At 43.1% G+C, this 24,778-nt stretch overlaps 1 protein-coding gene across 2 annotated transcripts in view; it reads right to left on the bottom strand.

Annotated features, from left to right (window-relative positions):
* The window catches only part of zc4h2 (zinc finger, C4H2 domain containing), a 48,138-nt gene extending 30,859 nt beyond the window's left edge, over positions 1-17,279 (bottom strand). The window contains exon 1 of one of the 2 annotated variants that reach the window (XM_078547414.1): positions 17,137-17,279. In XM_078547414.1, the coding sequence (XP_078403540.1) occupies positions 17,137-17,189 (53 nt within the window). In that variant the 5' untranslated portion in view covers positions 17,190-17,279. The remainder of the gene's footprint in view (positions 1-17,136) is intronic. The other variant, XM_078547415.1, reaches the window with a different exon arrangement.
* Positions 17,280-24,778: the final 7,499 nt, after the last annotated feature.

Raw genomic sequence — 24,778 nt, 5'->3', positions numbered from 1 at the left:
AACCTACCAGCGAACCAAGATCTCATAATAATTGCAACATCTTCTACATCTGACCGCATCCAAGAAACCAGCTAACCTAAAATCGTTTAAAATCGTCGCCTCAAGGACAATCAAAGGGCACAAAACCATATATTCTTTTACTATTTTTATTGGACCCTGTAGTTCCATTGCAAAGGTGGAGGTTTGGCTATTAGACATCTTTTAGTACATCAGTAGAAGCAGAGATTCTTCATGAACAAGCCCTTATATTCCTTTAACACTTAATCTAAAGCTCCCCCTCCCCTAGCAGCTTTCTTTAATTTTTACCTATCTCCCCTCATGTCCTCTGAACTCACCTTGTCCATGAGACCCACCTCCTGGCCCCTTCGATCCTATTCCTGTTAAACTGCTGATCACACAACTTCCCTTCCTGGCTCCCATGTTAGCCGATAATCTAAATGATTCTCACTCTTTAGTTCTGTCCCACTCTGCTTTAAATCTGCCATCATCACCCCTTTCCACAAAACAAAAGCCAACCCTTAACCCACACCATCCTTGCAAACTATTGTCCTGTTTCTAACCTCTCTCTCTCCTTTCTAAAAACCTTGAACATGTTGCCTCCCAAATCTGTTTTCATCTTTCCCAGAACTCAATGTTCGAATCCCTCCAGTCAGGTTTCTGCCCCCGACACAGCACTGAAACAGCTTTTATCCAAGTCACAAATTATGTCCTGTGTGACCATGACAAAGGTAACATATTAAAATACAAATTAGGAGCAGGAGGCCATTCAGCCCCTAGAGCCTGTTCTGCCATTTGATAAGATCATGGATGATCTGATTGTGGCCTCAACTCCACTTCACTGCCTACCCCCTACACCCTTAGATTCTTGACTAACAAGGGAGTCAATCAAATTCTGCCTTAAAAATATTCAGTGACCCTGCCTCCTCCCTCTCTGGACTATAAGATGTAGGAGCAGCAGTAGGTCATTCAGCCCATCGAATCTGCTCTTCCGTTCAATAAGATCATAGCTGATCTGACAATCCTCAATTCCACTTTCCTGCTTTTTCCTCATAACCCTCAATTCCCTTACTGATTAAAAATCTGTCTATCTCAGCCTTGAATATACTTAACGACCCAGCCTCTGCAGCCCTCTGCGGTAAAGAATTCCACTTAAATGAGTGACCCCTTACTCTGAGGTTATGCCCTCTGGTCCTAGACTCTTCTGCAAGGGGAAACAACCCCTCAGCATCTACCCTGTCAAGCCCCCTAACAATCTTATATGTGTCAATAAGGTCGCCTCTCATTCTTCCAAACTGGAGAAGAGAAAAGAGGCTCACAAACCTCAGAACAAAACTTTCTCCTCATTTCCATCTTAAATGGGAGACACCTTAGTTTTAAACTGTGTCCCCTAGTCCTAGTCTCTCCCACAAGGAAAACATTTTTACAGCATCTATCCTGTCAAGTCCCCTCAGGACCTTGTATGTTTCAATAAGATCACATCTCAGTCTTCTAAACTCCAATGGATACAGGCCCAACCTGTCCAACCATTCCTCATAAGATTACCCCCTCATCCCAGGAAGCAGTTGAGTGAACCTTCTCTGAAATGCTTCTGATGTAATTATGTCTTTTCTTAAATAAGACGACCAAAGCTGTATACAGTATTCCAGCTGTGGTCTCGACAATGCCCTGTACAACTGTGGCAAAACTTCCCTACTTTCATATTCCGTTCCACTTGCAATAAACGGCAACATTCTATTTGCATTTCTAATCACTTGCTGTAACTGGATACTAACTTTGCGATTTATCTATCAGGTTGCCCAGATCCCTCTGTGCCACAGTTCTGCAATCTCTTTCCATTTAAATAATATGCTGCCTTTCTATTCTTGCTAAAGTGGACAAGTTCACTCACTCAATCCACTAAATTTTTGTCCAATCCCTTAACCTACCTACATCCCTTTCCAGATTCTTTGTCCTCTTCACAACTTACTCTCTTAGCTATCTTTGTATAAATTTAGCAACCATACATTCGGTCCCTTCATCCAGGTCATTGAGAGGTTGTGAATAGTTCAGACACTCCACTCGTTACATCTTGCTAGATTCCAGCATTTTCCCTATGACAGACGTTAGGTTAGCTGGCCTGTAATTTCCTGCTTTCTGTCTCTCTCCTGTCTTGAATAGAGGAGTTACATTCCATATTTTCCAATTTATTGTTTCTAATCCATTTACGCGATCCAGTAGGCATCGCTGGCTAGGCCAGAATTTATTGCTGATCCCTAATTGCCCTTCAGGTGGTGGTGAGCTGCCTTCTTGAACCTCTGCAGTCCATGTGGTGTAGGTACACCCACAGTGCTGTTAGGAAGGGTGTTCCAGGATTTTAACCCAACGACAGCAAAGGAACGGCGATATATTTCCAAGCCAGGATGGTGAGTGGCTTGGAGGGGTACTTCCAGGTGGTGGTGTTCCCATGTGTTTGCTGCCCTTGATCTTCTAGATGGTAGTGGTCATGGGTTTGTAAAGTGCTCAGTAGAGTTCCTGCAGTGTATCTTGTAGATGGTACACATTGCTGCCACTGTGCAGTGGTGGAGGAAGTGAATGTTTGTGGATGTGGTGCCTATCAAGTGGGCTGCTTTGTCCTGGATGGTGTCAAGCTTCTTGAGTGTTGTGGGAGATGCACTCATCCAGGCAAGTGGGGATTATTCCATTACACTCCTGACTTGTGCCTTGTAAATGGTGAACAGGCTTTGGGGAGTCAGGTTACTCGTCACACGATTCCTAGCCTCTGACTTGCTCTTGTAGCGACAGTATTTATATGGCTAGTCTAGTTCAGTTTCTGGTCAATGGTAACCCCCAGGATGTTAATAGTGGGGAATTCAACAAAGCAATGCCATTGAATGTCAAACGGGTGATGGTTATATTCCCTCTCGTTGGAAATGGTCATTGCTTGGCACTGTGTGGCACGAATGTTACTTGCCACTTGTCAACCCAAGCCTGGATACTGTCCAGGTCTTGCTGCATTTGGAAATGGGGGGGTTCAGTATCTAAGTTGTCATGAATGGTGATGAACATTGATGATTAATGAACATCCCTTGCTTCTGAACTTATGATGGAGGGAAGGTCATTGATGAAGCAGCTGAAGATGGGTTGGGTGAGGACACTATTCTGAGGAACTCCTGCAGTGATGTCTTGGAACTGAAATGATTAACCTCCAACAACCACAACCATCTTCCTTTGTGTTAGTTATGACTCCAACCAGCAGAGATTCCATTGACTCCAGTTTTGCTAGGGTTCCTTGAAGCCACGCTCGGCCAAATGCTGCCTTGATGTCAAAGGCAGTCACTCTCATCTTACCTCTGGAGTTCAGCTCTTGTCCATGTTTGAACCAAGGTTGTAATGAGGTCAGGAGCTGGAGTGACCCTGGTGGAACACAAACTGAGCTTCAGTGAGCAGGTTATTGCTAAGCAAGTACCGCTTGATAGCACTGTTGATGATCCCTTACATCACTTTACTGATGACCGAGAGTAAACCAATGGGGCATTGGCCGGGTTGGATTTGTCCTGGTTTTTGTGTACAGGATATACCTGGGCAATTTCCCAGATTGCCAGGTAGATGCCAGCGTGTTGCTGTACTGGAACAGCTTGGCTAGGGGCATGGCAAGTTCCGGAGCACAAGTCTTCAGTGCTATTACTGGAATATTGTCAGGGCCCATAACCTTGGCAGTATCTAGTGCCTTCAGCCTTTTCTTGATATCAAGTAGAGCGAATCAGATTGGCTGAAGGCTGACATCTGGTAATGCTGGGGACCTCCGGAGGAGGCTGAGATGGATCATCCACTTGGCACTTCTGGCTGATGATTGTTGCAAATGCTTCAGCCTTATTTTTTGCAAGGATGTGCTGAGCTCCCCTATCACTGAGGATGGGGCTGTTTGTAGAGCCGCCTCCTCCAGTGAGTTGTTTAATTGTCCACCACCATTCACGGCTGGACGTAGCAGAGCAGCAGAGCTTAGATCTGTTCCGTTGGTTGTGGAATCACTTAGCTCTGTCTATCGTCTGTTGCTTATGCTGTTTGGCACACAAGCAGTCCTGTGTTGTAGCTTCACCAGGTTGACATCTCGTTTTTAGGTATGCCTGGTGCTGCTCCTGGCAGACCCTCCTGCGCTCTGCATTGAACCAGGGTTGATCCCCTGGCTTGATGGTAATGGTAGAGTGGAGATATGCCGGACCAGGGGATTACAGATTGTGGTTGAGTACATTTCTGCTGCTACTGATGGCCCACAGCGCCTCATGGTTGCCTAGTCTTGAGTTGCTAGATCTGTTCAAAATCTATCCCATTTAACACGGTGGTAGTGCCACACAACACGATGGAGAGTTTCCTCAATGTGAAGACGGAACTTCGTCTCCATTAGGACTGTGCTGTGGTCACTCCTACCAATACTGTCATGCACAGATGTATCTGCAGCAGGCAGGTGGTGAGGATGAGGTCAAGTATGTTTTGGTGCTACTGAGCCACTGCTGGTGATGGACCATGAGTCCTCCACCCAGAGTACATTCTGCGTCCTAGTCACCCTCAGTGCTTCCTCCAAGTGGCATTCAACATGGAGGAGCACTGATTCATCAGCTGAGGGAGGGTGGTATGTGGTAATCAGCAGGAGGTTTCCTTTCCTATGTTTGACCTGATGCCACAAGACTTCATGGGGTCTGGAATTGATGTTGACGACTCCCAGGGCAACTCCCTTCTGACTGTATACCATTGTGCTGCCACTTCTGCTGGGTCTGCCCTGCCAATGGGACAGTACATACTCAGGGATGGTGATGGTAGTGTCTGGAACATTATCTGTAAGGTATGATTCCATGAGTATGACTATGTCAGGAATTTGCTTGACTAGTCTGTGAGACAGCTCTCCCAAATGTGACCCTAGCCCCCACATTAGTAAGGAGGTCTTTGCAGGGTCGATGGGGCTGACTTTGCCATTGTCGTTTCTGCTACCTAGGTCAATGCCAGGTGGTCCGTCCGGTTTCATTATTTATTAACTAGTTTTTAGCGGTTTGACACAACTGAGTGGCTTGCTAGGCCATTTCAGAGGGCATTCAAGAGTCAACCACATTGCTGCGGGTCTGGAGTCAAGTATAGGCCAGACCAGGTAAGGACAGCAGATTTCCTTCTCTAAAGGACATTAGAGAACCAGATGGGTTTTTACGACAATCGACAATGTTTTCATGGTCATCATTAGACTTTTAATTCCAGATTTTTACTGAATTCAAATTCCACCATCTGCTGTGGTGGGATTCAAACCAGAGGCCCGAGGGCATTACCCTGGGTCTTCTGGATTACCAGTCCAGTGACAATAGCACTACACCACCGCCATCCCAACAATATGATGGGACCTTTCCAGAATCTAGGGGCTTTTGGAAAATTAAAACCAATGCATCTACTATCTCAGCAGCCACTTCTTTTAAGACCCTAGGATTAAGTCCATCAGGACCTAGAGACTTGTCAGTCTTTAGTTCTAATAATTTTCTCAGGACCCTTTCCTTGCTGATTGTAATTTTTTTTTGGTTCCACCTTTTCTTTCGCCCCTTGGTTTACAATTATTTCTGGGATGTTATTTGTCCTCTACAATAAGGACAGATGCAAAATATCTGTTCAATTCATCCGCCATTTCCTTATTTTCCATGGTTAATTCCCCATAGTCATGCTTTAGGACCAACACTCACTATACTTACTCTTTTCCTTTTTAACTACCTGTAGAAACTCTTATTACGTTTTTATATTTCTAGCTAGCTTTCTCTCATACTCTAATTTCTCCCTCCTTATTTTTTAAAGTAATTCTTTGCTTTTTTATTATATTCTGTCCAATCTTCTGACCTACCACCAATCTTTGCAGAACTGTACGCCTTTCCTTTCAATTTGATGCTCTCTTTAACTTGCTTAGTTAGCCACAGGTGGTGCATCCTTCCCCTAGAGATTTTCTGACTCGCTGGAATGTATCTTTTCTGAGGGTTATCACATAACTCCTTAAATGTCTGCCCCTGCTACTCCATATATAGTGACCTATCCCTTAACCTAATTTCTAGGTTCACTTTATCCAGTTCTGTCTTCATACCCTCATAATTGCCCCTATTTATGTTTAAAACACCATTCTTAGGCTGACTCTTCTCGCCCTCAAACTGGATATAAATTCAATCATGTTATGATCCCTGCTGCCTAGGGACGCCTTTACTAATGAGGTTATTAATTAATCTCGTCTCATTGCACGTTACTAGATCTAGAATAGCCAGCTCTCTGGTTGCCTCTAGAACATGCTGCTCTGAGAAACTGCCCTGAAACCACTCTATGAACCCACCTTCCAGACTACCTTTACCAATCCCATTCATCTAATCTATATGTAGATTAAAACCACCCATAATTAACACCATACCTTTCTCGCAAGCACCCATTATTTCTTCTTGAATATCCCATCCTACTGGTTATTATTAGAGGGCCTATAAACTACTTCCACAAGTGGCTTCTTACCTTTGCTATTTCTTATCTCTACCCAAACTGATTCTACATCTTGATCTGCAGAACGAAGGTCATCTCTCTTTATTGTACTAATATCATCCTTAATTAACAGAGTTACCCCTCCTTTTCCTAGCTTCCTGTCCTTCCAAAATGTCACATACCCTTGAATATTCAAGTCCCAGCCTTTGTCATCTTGCAGCCATGTCCCTGAAATGGTTGTCAGATCATATGTACTTATTTCTATTTGAACTGACAATTTTCTCTCCTCATCCTTCTCAACTGGTCTGCATTCTTTGACACACTGACGACACCATCCTCCTCAATGCCTCTCCACCGTCATCCAGCTGGATGGGACTGCTCTCACCTGGTTCCATTCTTACCTACCCAAATATAGGCAGAGTGTCACTTGCAATGGCTCCTCTTCCAGCTCCTGCATGATCACCATAGAAAAGTCACAGCACAGAAAGAGACCATTCAGCCCATCATGTCTACGCCAGCCAGAAGAAATTAGCCGCTCATTTTGAATCCCACTTTCCAGCAACTGGTCCATAGCATTGAAGGTTACAGCACATTACGTGCAGATTCAGGTACTTTTTAAATGAGTTGAGCATTTCGGCCTCAGCCACCAATTTAGGCAGTGAATTCCAGATACCCCCTACCCTCTGAGTGTCCCCCCTAATCCTTCTATCACCTTAAATCTATGCCCCCTGGTAATTGACCCCTCAGTTAGGGGAAACAGATCTATCCTATCTCAGCCCCTCAATTTTGTACACCTCAATTCAGTCACCCCTCAGCCTCCTCTGATCTAAGGTAAACAACCCCAGCCTATCCAATCTTTCCTCATAACTGCAATTTTCAAGTCCTGGCAACATTCTTGTAAAGCTCCTCTGTACTCTCTCCAGAGCAATTATGTCCTTCCTGTAATGTGGTGACCAGAACTGTACACAGAATTCCAGCTGTGGCCCAACCAGCATTTTATACAGTTCCATCATTGCATTCCTGCTTTTGTATTCCATACCTCATCCAGTAAAGGAAATAATTCCATATGCTTTCTTTACCATCTTATTCACCTGTCCTGCCATCTTCAGGGACCTGTGGACATGCACATACTCTGGTGTCCCCCAATGATTACCCCTGGACCACCGCCCCCCGGCCCCCCCAGCCCCCCCAAACCCAGTGCCACACAAGGATCTATTCCTGGACCCCTCCTATTTTTCATCTATATGCTGTCTCTTGGTGGCATCATCCAAAGGCACAGTGTTAGTTTTCACATGCATGCAGACACCCAGCTTTACTTCACTATCACCTCTCACAGCTCCTCCACCATTGCTAAATTGTCATTCTGCTTATCCGACATCTAGTACTGGATAAGCAAACATTTCATCCAATTAAGTATTGGGAAGACTGAAGCCATTTTTTCAGTTCCACTCCAAGTTCCATTCCCTAGCTACCGACTCCAGTCCTCTCCCTAGCGATGGTCTGTGATTAAGGTTCACAACCTTGGTGTCACATTTGACCCTGAAATGAGCTTCCAACCACATATTCGTGCCATCACGAAGGCCAGCTATTTCCACATCCATAACATGGCCCAACTTCGCACCTATTTCAGCTCATCTGCTGCTGAAACCCTCATTCATGCCTTCGTTACCTCTAGACTTGACTATTTTAATGTACTCATAGCTGGTCTCCCACATTCCACCCTATGTATACTTGACATCATCCAAACTCTGCTGCCTATGTCTTAGCTTGCAGCAAGTCCCGTTCCTAAATCTCCCCAGTGCCCGCTAACCTGCACTGGCTCCTGGTCGAGCAAGGTCTTGATTTTAAAATTCTCTTCCTCGTTTTCAAATCCATCCATGACTTCGCCCCGGTACCCTGGTTAATATTTATTCCTCAATTAAAAATTTTTTTAAAACAGATTATCGGATCATTTCACATTGCTATTTGTGGGAACTGACAGTGTTCAAGGTGGCTGCCATGTTTCCTACTATACAACAGCGAGTACATTTCAGGTTCTGCAAAGAGCTTCGGGATCTGTTGTGGTCATTAAAGGCACTATATAAATGCAAGTCTTTTTTCTTTTACAGTGGTGACTGGTGGCTTTACCCTTTTGTCATTGGGGCACCTACTCAATTTTATTTTTATAACCTCAAGAATTTGGCACCATCCTTCAACAGATCCGATTTTGATTTGAAAATTTGCCAAACAAGTCACAAAAAAAAAAAGTTTGGTAACTTTAAGACCAACACATGTTAATAGCATCACATCCTTCAAAAGGCACTGCACCTGAAAGAATGAATTCAGGGGTGTAACAGCTCAGGCATCACATATCCATGGGACAGAAAGTCATTGTGATTGGCTATTCTCATTCACTATTTCCTTTCTTCACTCATCTTAGTTTATATACCTAAAAATCATTTTTATAACATAAACAGATAAAAAGTTACAACATTCTGGAAACAAGCCCTTTGGTCATTTAATGTTAGAAATGCCTGTAATAAATTTCCTCCTATAAAACTACCCTTCTGTCTGGAGCTCTGGGGAGTTGTACTTTTCATCTGGCTTCTGTGGAACTACAAGCACTACTGTGACATGGCATAAGAATTTACAAACACCAACTATGAAGTACAAATGGCAATGGAAAAAATGCTTTCATTTATTTCAGTGTTTTATGTTTAAGCCATTAAATATAAATTCGGATTATTGTTTGGTTTGAGGATTCCTTTATACTGCTGAGAAAGGAACCTTTTGTGCAAGGGATTCATTTACAAGGTGCCACTCTTTGGCATCATAATAGAGGTTAGTCAGATTATTGGCCCACCCTAGACCATGACAAATAATCACCTTGTTAAGCACTGGTTATTAAGGACTCGACAGAGGGGAAAAAAATCTCCTTGGTTGTACTGCATCTGTGACAGTGTCAGAACTGTATATTCAATGTGGAAGAGAAGGTCTTCCTTCATACTCATGCAGTGAAAATGGGAAGGTTTGGAGGAGGAAATAACTAAATAAAGCTCCTACTTTCTAAGCAAATTCTGACAATCTACCAAGAAGGTTAGAATAATGAAGGCATCCTGCAGAATAATGGCTACCCTGATCACATCATTTCACGCTGTATATCATGCAAACTCATGAATGGACTGAAGGCTGTCACTTTCAGCCTTGAATAATGCCCAGTCTACCTCAAATTACCCTGGAAGGGCAAGGTATCTCAAAACTTGAGCAACAGGTGAAGCTAGCCATTTCATGCTGCTACTATGCAGTAGCAACATTTGTGGTATTCGCCATTAACAGGATGCTGCTGTCGAGCCAAAAAGGTGTTCTGTCTATCACACAAATGAGTAATTTGGTATATGAACTTCAGTGTCAGTGTGATGTGGGGGCGTACGTCCCAAAGACGGGTGGATCATATCAAACAGCATGATCCAGTGGCTGTTCACAACAGGCAGGATACAGACCGTACCCAACTGGCCCATGCTTGCAAAACTCAAAAGTGTCCAACATTAGATGTGATTCTCCGATTGGACAACGTTTGCTAAATAATCCTCAATGTGCTAAGAATTATGTTGACAACTAATTTAAGTTTGTCAGTTGGGCTCGCAATGTGGCAGATTTGCATGTACTGGAAGCTACATTTATTAATACATAGGGGGCCCTGTTCTTTGCAGACAGAGTGAACATGTACCTACATTGTGCCTGTTTCAGCTAAACAAAATAAGTGACAGCCATTCGCTGACTCATTCCTCAGAGCAATGCCTTAACCAATCAGGGTCAAGCTGGCTAGGTAAATTTCAAACAATGCTTGGCAGTTAACTGTCAGTCGCCATCAATGGTGCACTCCCCATGACAACGCCACTTGCCAACCAACTCTCTTCGCATACAGTATAAATCGTTGTTTTCCCCTTTTTTGACATTCTTGCGAGTGTCCTGATGGGCGCAAGACGAAAAGCTTAGACATGTCTCTTTCTTCAGAAATACTCAAGTTCTGAATTACCAAACAACTATGTGTAATGAATATTTTTATTATGTAAATAACAAGGAATGAATGAGGGGGGAGGGGAGAAAAGGGGGGTGTTAGAGAAAAAAGTTACTTCCATCCTAGGTGCATTCTCTGAAGTGTAGGCAAATAGTATTACAGTACAAATATATCTTTCTAAACTTGAGGCAGAATTTTAAGCTTCCCCACCGACGGGTTTGTAGGCGGGGGTGGGGGCTATAAAATTCCTCGGATGGCTTTCCCACCAAGCTCCTGTCCACCCTGACCTCTCCACAATTTTATGGTGGGTTGGGTGAGGCCCAGGCCAGCCAGCCATTGCCCCAATTGAGACTCTTAAGTAGCCAATTAATGATCACTTAAGGGCCATTTCCCACTCAGCCTCAATTTTCAGATTGGCGGGAGGAGTTCATGGGTGAGATGGGGGGGGGCAGTAGAAGTCAGAAAAGTGACCCTGCTTAGTCCTATCGAGTGGGTGGACGGGTAGGCACGGCTCGCCTCCATCAACAGCCTCCCTTCAGCATCTAGCCCCTCCCGCCCCACCACCCCCACCACCCAAAAAAGGTCTGGCCCCTGCAGGTGCTCCCTCCCCCACTGGTCTCTCCACTAATATCCACACCACCCCACCCCACCCCCACTCCAAGCCTCACCTCCCATGCCCACTTTGTGGCCTCTGCACTTGCCTGGTCCTGTACACAATGGACCGTCCCAGTTCTAGCCACTGCAGCTTCTGGTGCTGCTGGGGCTAGGGAGCTGCTGGCTAGTCAGATTGGTCAGCAGCTCTGAGGTAGGACTTCCTCCTGAGTGAGGGGTGGAAGTCCCACCTCCAGTCAATTAACACTCATTGGAGCAATAAATAGCTACTAGGCAGCCAGTATTGGTGGCAAACATCTCAGATGACAGGAAGGGAAAGCCCGCTATCCTAAAAATCCCTGCCCTGGACTCAGTATTAGCAAGGTGTGTATCATATTTTTCCTGGTATTATTGTGGGATACTTTAAAGGAAGCTTACGGTTGTGTGTGTGTGTGTGTGTGTGTGTGTATGATTGTGTGTGCGTGAATAATTTAAGTAAAATGCAGACTGTTAGACTGCAAGGTTTGAATCATCAAAGGGATTAAATGTAAAAAACAGGTATTTGAAATGCTAAAGGACAAGCTCAGTAAAATGGAGTTTGCATTTTTAGATGTGGAGAGGTTGGTGGCTTTTTAAAGGGACATGGTAAGATGTTTACAACTGGCAAGGTAAATAAGGCAAAGTTTTAACATTAATTTTTCCCAAACTGCTGGCCATAATGACAACAAAAAGGTTTTTATATTCTCGGAAAAATAAATTCCAAAGACAGGTGGAAACAATGGGATTTAAAGATCAAAAAGAAAATATATTTAAAGAAAGATGGAAAGCTGTATGGGGTGTGGCCGTGTGAGGTCTTGAAGAGTGTACTGTGAAGTAGCAGTTTCTAGCCACCCTGGGGAAGTTTGCTGTTCCAGTAACCAAGGTTGTGTTAAAAGACTTTGGAGTTTCATCGTCCAGTGAGAGGGAGTGAAGCTTTGAAACACCTGCCTTACAGCAACAGTGGGTGCTTGTAGTAATCTTATTGAATGTTTTATAGATTAATAATCTATTTTGGACTGTTGCCTGAAAGGGCTGTGTCCAGTCAAGTAGAAACTTTGAGAACTGTTATAAGACTAAATAACTGCACAACTGTAATCTTCTGTGTGTTTAACCTTTTTATTTTCTTTTGTTAATAAATATTTTAATTTAATCTTTAAAATATCTAAAGGTGGTAGTGGACTTGTTACTTCTGACTTCAGTGCACAAGCCTTCTCGTAATAAATACAAATTGCAAAAAATTGTTGTGATAGCCTGGCCAAGTTTCCCTTTGGGATTTGGTCAGCCTGGCAAATACCACCTGCCATATCATAACACAAAGTATATAATATTTTCACCTCAGCTCAATCATGTAAATTTGCTATATCAAATGACTGATGTAGTGCTGTAAAATTAAGACTGCAGCAGGACATCAGAAACTGCACTCAGTTCCAAACTATTCTTGAGCAGTGCCACCCATATTCGATCTACTAAAATTTCAAGTTACTGATCACTGTTCAGTTAACTTGTCTGACATGTTTTGCCTCATCGATTTATCAGTGACGAGCTTTCTGTAGAAGTATTCCTGAAGATATTACCTTGGTTCCATCTTAAAAGACAATGGTTTGCGCCATGGTGGTTAACTCTGTGTTAAGCATTGTCTGGTGTGGCTCAGGAGCCCCACCATGATCTGGTAGTCTCTGCTGCATTTACTGTAGAGTAAGGTAGTGGGCTGAGATGGTGCACAACTGGCTGGGTCTCTGTTCTCTCTGGGCCCTCTTCCTTGCCTAGTTAAGCTTTTCGTTTCTGCTCACCTCTACCAACGCCCTTCCAAAATGGTCAGCTTCCAGAGGTCATGGCTGTCAGTGCCTGCCTCCAATGTCTGCCATTTTCATATCTCGTTTGCAGGTGTCCTTGTAGCAGGGGTATGGAAGTGCAGGAGGTCGTGACACAGTGGTCAGTTCACCATACAGAAGGTCTTTGAATATATGGCCGTTATCCATCCAATGAACATGGCCAAGCCAGCTCAGATGTCGATGGCTTAGCAATGAGTGTATACTGATAGAATTAGCACCATCCAGGAGCTGAGTTGGTGAGCTTGTCCTGCCAAGAGATGCTGTGGATACATCTGAGACAGCAAGGGTGGAAACTATTCAGCTTTTTCTCCTGCCGAGCATTTGTTGTCCAGATCTCACCACTGTAGAGGAGTGCACAGAGGACACAGGCTTGATAGACTCACAGTTTGGTGTTCTCAGTCAGACTGCTGTTGTTCCACACTCTCTCACTCAGCTTGGATAATAACAGCTGCACCATTTGCAGCGTGTGTTGATTTCAACATCAAGTGACAGATTGTTAGTTTCATATATCTAAGCTCCACAGTCACCATCAACAAACTCCAGTGTCACATTGACAATGCTGATAGATGGCTGTATGGCAACATCTTGAACCATTATATTTGTTTTCCTGATGCTGATGATCAAACCAATCACCTTACAGGCATAAGAAAGTCTGTCCATTTGGTGCTGAAGATGTTCCTTGGTATGGAATGCTACTGTGGCATCGTCAGTATAGAGCAGCTATCTGATGAGGACTTAGTGCACCTTTGGCTTGGATTGGAGGTAAGCAAGGCTGATCAGCTTTCAGTTCAGGTGTGTAAGTAGACAACCTCTGCAGATGACCTGAAGGGATATGACAGCAGCAAAGAGAAGAACATGCCAAAGAGTGTTGGTGCCAGAACACAACTCTGTTTGACCTCACTGTGAATCTCAAAGGGTTCCGATGTTGCCCCGTCATGGCTGACCTTATCGATCATGTTGTCATGGAAAGAGGTGATCACATTGAGCAGCTTCAGCAGGCAGCCAATTTTCTTCAGCAGCTTAATTACACCACTTCTGCTCACATAGTTGAATGCCTTGGGGAGATCGATGTACATAGTAGTTTCCTTTGTTCACAGCATTTCTCTTGCAGCTGCCGGACTGAGAAGGGCACGTCAATTGTAGCTCTTCCAGTTCTGAAACAACATTGGAATCTGGGGTAGATGCATTCAGCCAAGATCTGCAGTCTGACAAGAGCAACATGGATAAATACTTTTCCCACAATGCTCAGCAGGGCAATGTCCTCATGGTTTTTGAAATTGCTGCAGTCACCCTGTACAGGATCACAATCTTTGCAAAACGCAGATCCTGAGGCACTGCACCTTGTCTCCAGCAGAGACACAGAAGTTTGTGCAGATGCTACAAGAGTGCCAGTTTCTCATGCTTGATGAGTTCAGGCAGAATGGCATCAGCACCTGGACCTTTTCCCATGCCACCCTATTCAATAGCTTTGTTATTGCCCTGTATGTTCGCTATCCAGCTCTGCCATGACAGGCAGGCTTTTTATAGTCTCCAGAGCTTCCTCGGTGACAGTGTTCTCTCTAAGCTCCAACTCCAGTTAGATACTGAAGCACCCATCTCTCCAACTGTTTATTGCAGTCAGTGATGACCTCCCTGCCTTTGTTTTCAATAGAGCAGTTTTTTTGCTGATGGACCTGTTGCCTCTTTGATCCCTCATACGTGCCCCTGACATTCCCTGTATCGAAGGCTATCTGGATATTCTGGAAAAGTTGTAACCAATAGTATTTGGTGCACTCAGTAGCAGTCTGTTGGACTTCGCTTCAAGTGGCTGTTAGAGCATTCAGAGTCTTCTCGTTTGGGTCTCTCTTGTAATTAACGAAAGCAGACTGCTTGGTTTCAAAATCAGGTTCTATCAGTGATGTTAGTCTCGAACCAGGTCAGCATTTTTCCGCTCTTGCTTCCCATATGTTGAGAGTGTGGTTTTGTAAATAGTGTATCAAAGTATGTTCCATTTCTCTGTGTGGGAATGCCGGTGAGCACCTGTTCAATCAAGCCGAGGAACTGTTGGTTTTCATCTGGATAGGTAGTATGGCTGACATTGATATGAGTACAACATTTCTGCTTTGAATGAAAAAACTTCAAGGATTGTGTCCTAACCCTGGGAGTGAGCTGTATCACAATCAGTACTGTAGTAGCTGTGTGTGTTGAAAGTACTGTTCAGAGAGTCACATCTGGCGATGATCAGATTCAGTGCCCTGATCTTGGATGTCTCTAGGACACTTTGTGACATGGTTTGTTCTGAAAGAAGGTGCTAGTTACACAAAGCTCAAGATGGCAACCAAGTTCAAGAAGTCTGTCAGTTTTCATTTATCTTTCCCAACCCATGATGTTCAAGGCACGAATGCCATGTCTCATGGTCCACGCCCACTCTTGCGTTGAAATCCCTTTGTAGGTAAAGGGGTTCTGTCCTAGGGATTCTACTAATAGCAATGACAAGCTCCTCATAGAACTGATCTTTTGCCTCTGTAGTAGAGCACAGTGTTGGAGCATAGATACACATGAGGTTAACTGTTTGAGTTGAGAGGTGATTGCAGAGGACATGTTCTGAAACATTTGTGGGGAGTTCTACCAATGAGAGTAGTGAGTTCCATACAGGAAAGCCTACACCTTGCTCATGCGTTTCCTCCCTGCCAGATGAATGTGTAATGTTTTTCTTTCAGTGGTCCACTTTCGGTGAGCCTGGTCTCATGTGTGGAAGCCATGTTAATGTTCAGCCTATCAAGGTCCATGTTGATCATGGCTGCCTTGCGTGCATTTATCAACCATCTGCAAGTCATCTGTCAGTACCATGCACATGGTCCAGGTGTTCCAGCGTGCGAACTGAAGAGTTGGCATCTTCTTTCTTTCCTTTTTTTGCCTGGTGCAATGGATTCTGTCTACTTGTTGAGCAAAGACTCTAAGCTCCAAGCACCTCTTGAAGCAGGTGGACTATGGGTTAATAAGCATCTTAACAGTCAGGGGCTGCCTGACTTGAGGTTGGCAGTGGCTGACCGGTAGGACACAATGTTCTCTCCCACCGTCAGAGTCAGCTCGCAACACCTGTTCTCTATGCCAATCGAGTTTGTCTGATTACTCATAACTGCTGTCTCCCACATGGTGTTAACGTTCTAGAGTGCCCTCTACAGAGCACAAGCCTGGGCAAAATTTATGGAGACCCTAGGGTGCCCAAACGCCAGCGTCCCCTCTCAATTTCCCCAATTCAGTCCAAAGGAACACAAAGCACTACGCTGGGTACTGGCTAAGTTGCAGGAGTTGCTGGAAAGGTGACATATTTAGACATCAGTCCATCTTTGGTCTACACTCCAGATTTTTTTTGTCAGGGTTACTCCCTTAGCCTTCAACTAAATATTAGTTTCATATATGTAGCACCAGATCAATCTGCATTAAAAAAAATTTGAAAACTCAATATCTAGTTTTGCATTAGGCTCCCCAATTATAACATCACCGTAAACCATAAAACTACGCAACAGTCTCGAGCTGAAAACTGACTTCGTAGGATCTAATTTTTCTCTTGAAAGCCACTCAGAACGCAATAAAGTTCAATGGCAATTCATACATCTTCCAGGTGACTCAGGATATACCACCTGCCTTAGGATTGTTCCCCCTCTCGAGTGGTGAACATGTTTCAATACCGAGGACTTGTTACAAAAATCTACAGCATATTTTGTTTCTGTTCATTAATTCTTAAACTGTATTGGCTAAAGGAATCAGTATGCGTGGCAGGATACACAGACCAGCGCCGAAAGGTACGATAGAAAGCACAATTCACCAGCTGTACTCATGTGGTAACAATAAGTGATTACAATTTGGTTGAAAACAGTACGGGACGCTACATAAGATCTAGGCGTGGAACTGTCAACATCAGGGAACTGTTCAGATGTGACTAGAGAGCGAAACAGATCAGAGACTTTACTTGAAACAAATTGAGTTCTGTTTAAAAGTAACATCATTCAAAATATGCTAAATATTTACTCAGTGAAATTTGACAGATCTGCAAATTCATTCTAGTCACAGTGAAAGTGAATATACTGAATAATGTGCACAGACTTTGTAAAGAGGAAAATCGAGAGTGGATACCACCATTGCAAATGGGTATAAAGCATCAGCCCACATATTGTTGGGGACCGCATTCTCGGTGCTAAATAAACGCATTAACAGAGCGTTTAAATACTTTATCCTCACCTTATTTCTTTAATGCTTTCCAATTTGCACATGATCTCTTGCTCGTCAGTCATGTTGCTTCCAGTTGATGTGTAGTAAGAATCTGAAAAATGCTAACAAAAGAACTCTCCCAGTGGCTGTTTCATACATCAAACAGCGAGCATGCACACGGTGCAGGGAGCCGGGAGTTGCAGTTTTTTACACACAAAACAGAAAGAAAACTCCCGAGTATAAACTACCACTCCCGGCAGGCTTTATATAATCCCTCACTTCCTGTCCTTCAGGATTTCACGCGGAAAGTAGGGTAAAGGAAGCACTGTTTAAATAATTTGTTGCACTTAATTTCATTTTTAGCCCTTATTTATTAACGACCCATCAATGAAGCGGAACCGATTTGAAGTCAGGCTTCTTATTTTGGGTTAGAAATAACTAATGGCGTTTCCCATTCCTTAAAAAGCCACATATGTTTAAAATTAGATTAAAAAGATAAACTGCAAATATTAAATAAAAGCAGCAAATACTATAAATAGAAAGCTGGTCTTCCCGCATGTAGAAAACATGCAGGTTAACATTTTGAATTTAGCCTTTTCATCTGAAAAGTGTACCTCCAAAATCTTAACTTACATGTTTTCAGATGAGGGCACCTGCTGATACGTCCAGTTTTGATTTTCTACATGGATTTGAGGCTCTCTCTTTTTGGTCATAAATCTTTCCCATAACAGTTACTTGAAGTTAACAGCTCTAGTTAAACACACCACTTTGTAACAGAGAAGAATTGTTAACATTGGGTGCGGAATTATATATAATTTGATAGAGCAAACCCATACAACGAGAAATTACCAGGACAAATCCTGGGTCTAATATTTTTCCAGTCACAAAGTCAGCTGCATACACAAGGGTGGATTTTCAATTTGATAGTTGGTCTTTAATCCAGACTTGTAGAACAGCAACCCATTATAAACACCATCTGGTTTTCATTTGCTTTGAAATCAAGTTGAAAATTTACCCAGTGAGTCACTTTACACCAAAAGGGATTGGAAATGGTGAGCTGCAACTATCACAAAGATCACAAGTACTAGTTTGTTTATAATTTATTCTGAATTTCCTGTCCTCTTACTGTTGATATGACTGTTGTAGATCCAACAGTTCCAGTAACTGCTCAATTTTACTGAACTTTGGCAACCCATAAAGAGTCAGCTTCAGCACCAATGATATCAGTAAGATTCTCAATAGTTTTGAGGATCACTAGGGTCCTCTTACTTTGACCTGCTTATTACATACTATACAAATAAATTTTCCATTTTGTTTCACAACTACACATTCCTAACACCCACAAATACCAATATAACTTACTTAAACTATCTATATTTCCTAACATCTTTCATCAGAAGGGTTTTATGCATGTGTGTGCTCGCGATCCATGCAGCTACCATGACGCCTCCATCCACAGTCAATAGTACTGCTGCTGTTTATGTCACTGCTAAGACTCCATGGATGGATTCTAGGTGGCAAGGGATATTCTTTAATAAGAGGCTACTTACCGCTTTACCCTACCCCAAGACAAAGGTACAGAAGTGCTACAACCGAAGCCATCTATTCACAAGAACTACCATCAAATAGGTCATCGGGCTTCTGAAGATGCAATACCAGTGCCTGGACTGACTGGGCAAATATACTCCCATAAGGGTCTTGTACATTGTGCGGTCTGCTGCACTCTCCAAAACATAGATCTCCAGAGAGGTCTGGACCTTGAAGAAAATGAACTGCTAGATCAACATAGTTCAGTAGAGTAAGAAGAGGAAGATACGGAGCAGAAAGGTGCCAATGTTATGCAGGGATGTGGCCTAGGCCAACTTAGGAGTCAAAGCTCTCATCAGGATGTTATGAACACCAGGGCACATCAGCCACCTTTCACCTGAGCACCACTCATCCAGCAGGACTACATGCTCTGGAACTCACTTTGGTTCAACTGTGAGAACTTATCCATTAAACACACCACTTTGAATAGCTCCATTCTTAGCGACAATGTATAGTACACATCTCTCCAGTGGTCTCATTGTCCCTGTACAAACACCACTGCTTCCCTCCACCACTTCTTCTGGCTTTTGCCGTTTTGCCATCAAAGAATGGAAGCTCACAAGTCTGGGATCATACATGGCACAACATCTTCAATGTAAATAAATCACACAAACACAAATGAAAGTCACCCAAGTGAACTACTCAGTGCGATGAAGTACAGAGTGGCTTTCCTCTTTACCACTTCTACTTGGTGCTTCTTTAGTGGTCTCAGATGAGGTGGAGGCAGCCTGATCGTGCGCGTGTTTGCTTGTGGCTGAAGTGCCTGTAGCAGTTGTCCTCGACATGGAGGTGCCAGTGGGGACACTTCCAGAGGCTGCTGCACCAGCATTAATGCAGTGGCAGCCTCTGACCCTGGGTCCTGTGACATAAATAATTCCCCTGTCAGAGGGGCCAATGGGGATGGCATCCTGTGAGGGGTGACGCCCTCATCCTCATTGGTGACTATATTAGTCCTTAGATGTCACTCTGGATCACTGGAGAGAACCAGCAGCTGGGGTGCAACTGGCTTCCACTCCATGCATCTTTGCACCATCAATGCCACTGACTGGTCAATGGCTTAGCCACCATGCTTAAGCCTCCCACGGCTATGTATATATGTTCAGCTGAGCATGGCTGTGTCTGTCCTCCATCGCCCGGGGTGTGGGGGAGATTGCCCAAAGCTTCCTTTGCCTTTCTCACCTCCTCCTGCTCACTCATGACATGCTCTTCACCCAATGTCACACTTACCAATCATGCTTAAGGACCCACCAATGTGAATGTAACTGCGCTGCTGGAGGATGTGCTTGAATGATGTGACGGTGTTGGCTTTGCAGCATCTATCTCCTCTGAGGACCCCAGTGATTTTGCTGCAGCACTGACATATTACCCCTCTCCAACCGGGCCTGTGGGAATTATAAGAAGGAGATCATGAGAACCCTCTGACAGCAGGTGCCATTACAAATCTGAGGCTTCCCAATGCAACTGGAGTTTTGGCATGCTGTTGGATGAGGAGGAGTGCACTCCGTCCCCCCTATCTACAGGTTTCAATATATCTTCACCCTCTCCTGCAGGTTTCCCATTTCTCCATTACCACTTCTAAATATGACACCGCCCTCCTGATGTTCAGTGCCACTTCCTCCGTTCCAGTAAGGATGGCAAGCTGGACACTCCTCTATCTGTCCAAGCCTTCTCCCTAGCATTTTGTGACCTTGTCTCCTGCAAGGACAAGAAAGAGAGGGAGGAAGAGATACAGCAATACCAGCCTCCCTCACCAATTCCAGTGGCAGCAGTTCATTTAACTGAGGTGCTGCATTTATCAGTGCTGCCAGCTCCTTAGTTGAGATTTGAGTCTCATATACAGCTGTGTTTATTGGACTCACATTCTGGGTTACCAATTTCTTTTTCTTAATATATTTATAACACCTCTATTGTTACCTTTGAAATCCTTTGCAGTTTTTAAACCCATGCTCCTTTTTGCATTTCTTATTATTTTATTTGTATTCCTTTGTTGGTTCTATAATTCTGTCAGTCCATTGAATTTCCATGTCTTATTGCATTTGTGTACCCACTGGTGCTGCTTCATCTACTTAATGATCTTCCTAACCTCACAATGTGCTGCATTCTAATCTTCATTTATAGCAGCTTTTGATTTCTCTGAAGAACTTCAAGTACCACTCTAGAGACGCTCTGCTTTCATCTAACAGCTCTACTTCCCTTTGCGGTACCTTAACAGGACCCTGATTAGTGGATAAAAGCTTACCAAACTTTAGCTTCAGTTAGTTTATGCTGTCAGATGGTGAGACATGGAAACCATTGGCTACATCATCTCCAATCAAGTTTGCTCTATCAGCAATCACAAATCCCAGCCTTTGTGATCACTAATATCCTATCTGTGGCTGAGCACCTTAGCCTGATTGTTCATGTTAATGTTCATGTCACCTTTGTCTCAAGACCAGTCAATACTCTGACATTTCCCAAACAATGCAATTGCAAAGCAAAGGGACATTCATAATTATATGATTGATTGCTATGTCAATTTGGATCCCATACTGATGCAATACAATTGATGAATCCCAGAACAGAAACATAGACCATGATTATTCTAGGGATTGCACCATCTTTGAAACTTTAGACCTATTCCAGTCACCCATGCAGAGTAATGGACAATCGGGAAGCCAATCTTTGAGATAATCGATATGCACCTACAACCTTAAGGTTCCTTCGAGGCTGAGAACCATACAGTTTCTGAGAACTACCCAGATCTCTTAAGGGGTATTTTTGCTCAGACAATGTTCACCAAAAATACCTTAACTTCAACTGCAAGTAGGTCCTAGTCAATGAAGAGGACCATGCCATGGACATTATCGATACAGAAACTATTTGATGGCCAATAGAAATTTGGTGACAGACATTGACCTCTGCAAGCATTTACTGTCAGGTAAGACCACAAATTCATTCCTGGGAAAGGAAAGTCTAATTTCAGAATTTGTCCCACCTACAGAATTGGTTATCAGCAGGATCCCTTCATAATCTTATACTTTTTGGGTGGGGTGATCATTGCTGCAGATCAAGATATTGCCTGATATGGCACCCAGATGAATGTGCATGCCACCCTTTTCATGACTAACAACCTTGAATACACTGACCACACCATTTTTCAACTCCAGTCCATTTCAGATCTCAAACTCTTGAGTGTTTAAAGATCTGGTGCAGTGGTTTCAAGCCCCACATCAATTGCAACAAAATTCTTGCACCTTTGCAATATGGCTAGCCTCTTCCCCTACTGGTGGATCTGGGTTTTACACAGATCAGCAAAGTTTCCAGGAGAATCATTGTGGTTAAAATAAAGGAGGCCTGATCTGAAGAAAGTTGCTGTACTCACGGTTTCTCTCTTAATTCACTGTGGGCTATGATAAATATTTGATTTGGATTGTGTTTTTTATATATTGTATTAGAATGAAGAAGAGGAGGAGGAAGAGGAGCAATAGCAACAAGGTTGTGAAGAGGGAGGAGCTACAGGAGGGGTGCAAAGAAGGCAGTAAGAGAGTGGGCATGGACATGATGTACTGTAAAGATACTGTGATAGAATCAGGCCCAGACCAAGTGCAAGCTTTCTGAACTTTGTGCAACTTATTCATCCAGATTTACACATGAAGAATGACTATTTGGATGAGTACAGATGATTCCAATACCTGTGGAATTTGGAGCAGTCACTTAGCACAAGTTAGGTCCTTCAGAAGACAGAAGAGCATGACTAAGGACTCAATTGAGTGAGGACTAAATATTTTGTGATCTCATTAAAAAAGGTGAGTGTGCCCAAAGGAAGTGGCATGCAGGTAAATAAAATTTGGATTTCTCAAATTATGTGCTAACATGATCTAAATTTTCCAGGGAGGAACATTGATGTATGGGTTTCTCCTGTGGAGGTTTGTCTAAATTGTTTATAACCCTTTGTGAATGCATTGCATAGCAGACAGATTATTTAAATTATGCATATGCATTGAAATTTATTATATTGAGGAAGATAAAAATTAATAAATTAAGAAAGAGAAGCAGCTGAATACAGAATTTGAATACAGAATCTGAAAAGCCAATTTGTAACCAGGCCTTAAAGATTAGGAAAGTTCCCAGGTTTGATCCAAGGCCTGTACTAATTTAACCAATTTCAGCTCAGGCAGCAGGAGGAGAGTTAAAATGAGCTTCATTGTTCCTAGGCTAGGAATGAGGAAATTAACCAAGTTTCCCACTCTGATTGGTACTCAGCAATTCTTGGCTGGATGAGTGCAGCTCCAACACACTCAAGCAGCTTGATACCATCCAGGACAAAGCAGCCCAGTTGATTGGCACCCCATCTGCAAACATTCACTCCCTCCATCACCGACGCACAGTGGCAACAGTGTGTATCATCTACAAGATGCACTGCAGAAATTCACCAAGCCTCCTTAGATAGCGCCTTCCAAACTCACAACCACTACCATCTAGAAGGACAAGAGCAGCAGACACATGGGAACACCACCACCTGGAAGTTCACCTCCAAGCCATTCACCATCCTGATTAGGAAATATATCGCCGTTCCTTCACTGTCGCTGGGTCAAAATCCTGGAACTCTCTCCATAACAGCACTGTGGGTGTACCAAACCACATGGACTGCAATGGTTCAAAAAGGCAGCTCACCACCACCTTCTCAAGGGCAATTCGGGATGTGCAATAAATGATGGCCTAGCCAGCAACACCCACATCCCAGGAATGAATAAAAAACAACTCTTATCAGTAAGAAAGAATCCATGGACATTCAGAAAGAGTATGGATGGGCTTATATATAATGCTTCCCATAATCTACCTTCACATTTTCCTGATGCCTCCACTGCATCACAAGCTCCAGAGAATTACTTAAATGAACTGGCCACGTGTTACTAGGTGACATTAACCCATTTTTCACAAGCACATTCAGCAACTAAAAAGCAGTGTACAGGCACATATTATTTTTGGTTTAGCCTCTCATTTCTATATGCAACTGAAAAGAAAATAACTTGGAAGCGGCTCAAGCAACCGAGGAAATTCACAAGCAGCAAAGTTTCTGTGTAAAAATGATGTAAGTCAGCTACACAAGAACTTCTCAGAAGAAAAAGCCCAACACTACCCCTGCACCATAGTTACAGCAAAACTTCCTCAGGAAATTCCAGGCCAATAATTCATGAAAACTGAGTTGTATAAATCCTACTGATGGTGCAATACATTCCAAATACAGTGATATCATACCACAGGTATTATTATGATATAGCATACATAGGACAAAAATTACATTTTGGACTCATTACTTCAATTAAACAAGTTGAACAAAGTACTATTAAACATATTAAGAAGTTCTCAGAGCTTAAAGCACACATGCAGTCAGCACGTATAAGGTGGAAATTATTGTTGGAAAATTATTGGATGAACATTTAACATAGATGACATTCTCCTGTCCATATTTTAGTCAGGTCATTAAATCATTTAAAACAGAGGAAATTTTCATGAACGCATTAAATGTTTATCTGCTAATGTTACTCCTTGGAAATAATAACATTCTGTATCCAAGTCTCACTGCACAAACAGTATTACTTCCTGTGTTTTTTTAATATTATTCATTCTTGGCATGTGAGCATCACTGGTAAAGCTAGCATTTATTGCCTATCCCTAATTTCCCATGAGCAGGTGGTGACGAGACACCTACAACTGAATGACTTTCTAGACCATTTCAGAGAGTAGTTAAGAGTCAACCACACTGGTGTGGGTCTAGAGTCACATGTAGCAGACCAGGTAAAGATGGCTTCCTCCCCTGAAGCACATTAGTGAACCAGTTGGGATTTTTCATCAATTTAATTAGTTTATTGATCATTATTAATAAGACTAGCATTGTACTCCAGATTAATTAATTAAATTGAAATGCCCCCAGCTGCTATGGTGGGATTTGAACTCCTGACCTCAGAGAATTCGTCTGGACCACTAATTCAGTAACCATTATCGCTGTGCTCCCATTCTAGTAATGCTCCCACTGCAATCATGATAATGCTTTAAGTATAATCAGACAAGAAATTTTAACACATCTGTAACTTGCCAAAAGATT

Source organism: Cetorhinus maximus, chromosome 8 (assembly GCF_964194155.1).
Source record: "Cetorhinus maximus chromosome 8, sCetMax3.hap1.1, whole genome shotgun sequence".
Lineage (NCBI taxonomy): Eukaryota > Metazoa > Chordata > Chondrichthyes > Lamniformes > Cetorhinidae > Cetorhinus > Cetorhinus maximus.
The sequence above is the reverse complement of the archived record's forward strand: the minus strand, read 5'-3'. Positions and strand labels throughout refer to the sequence as shown.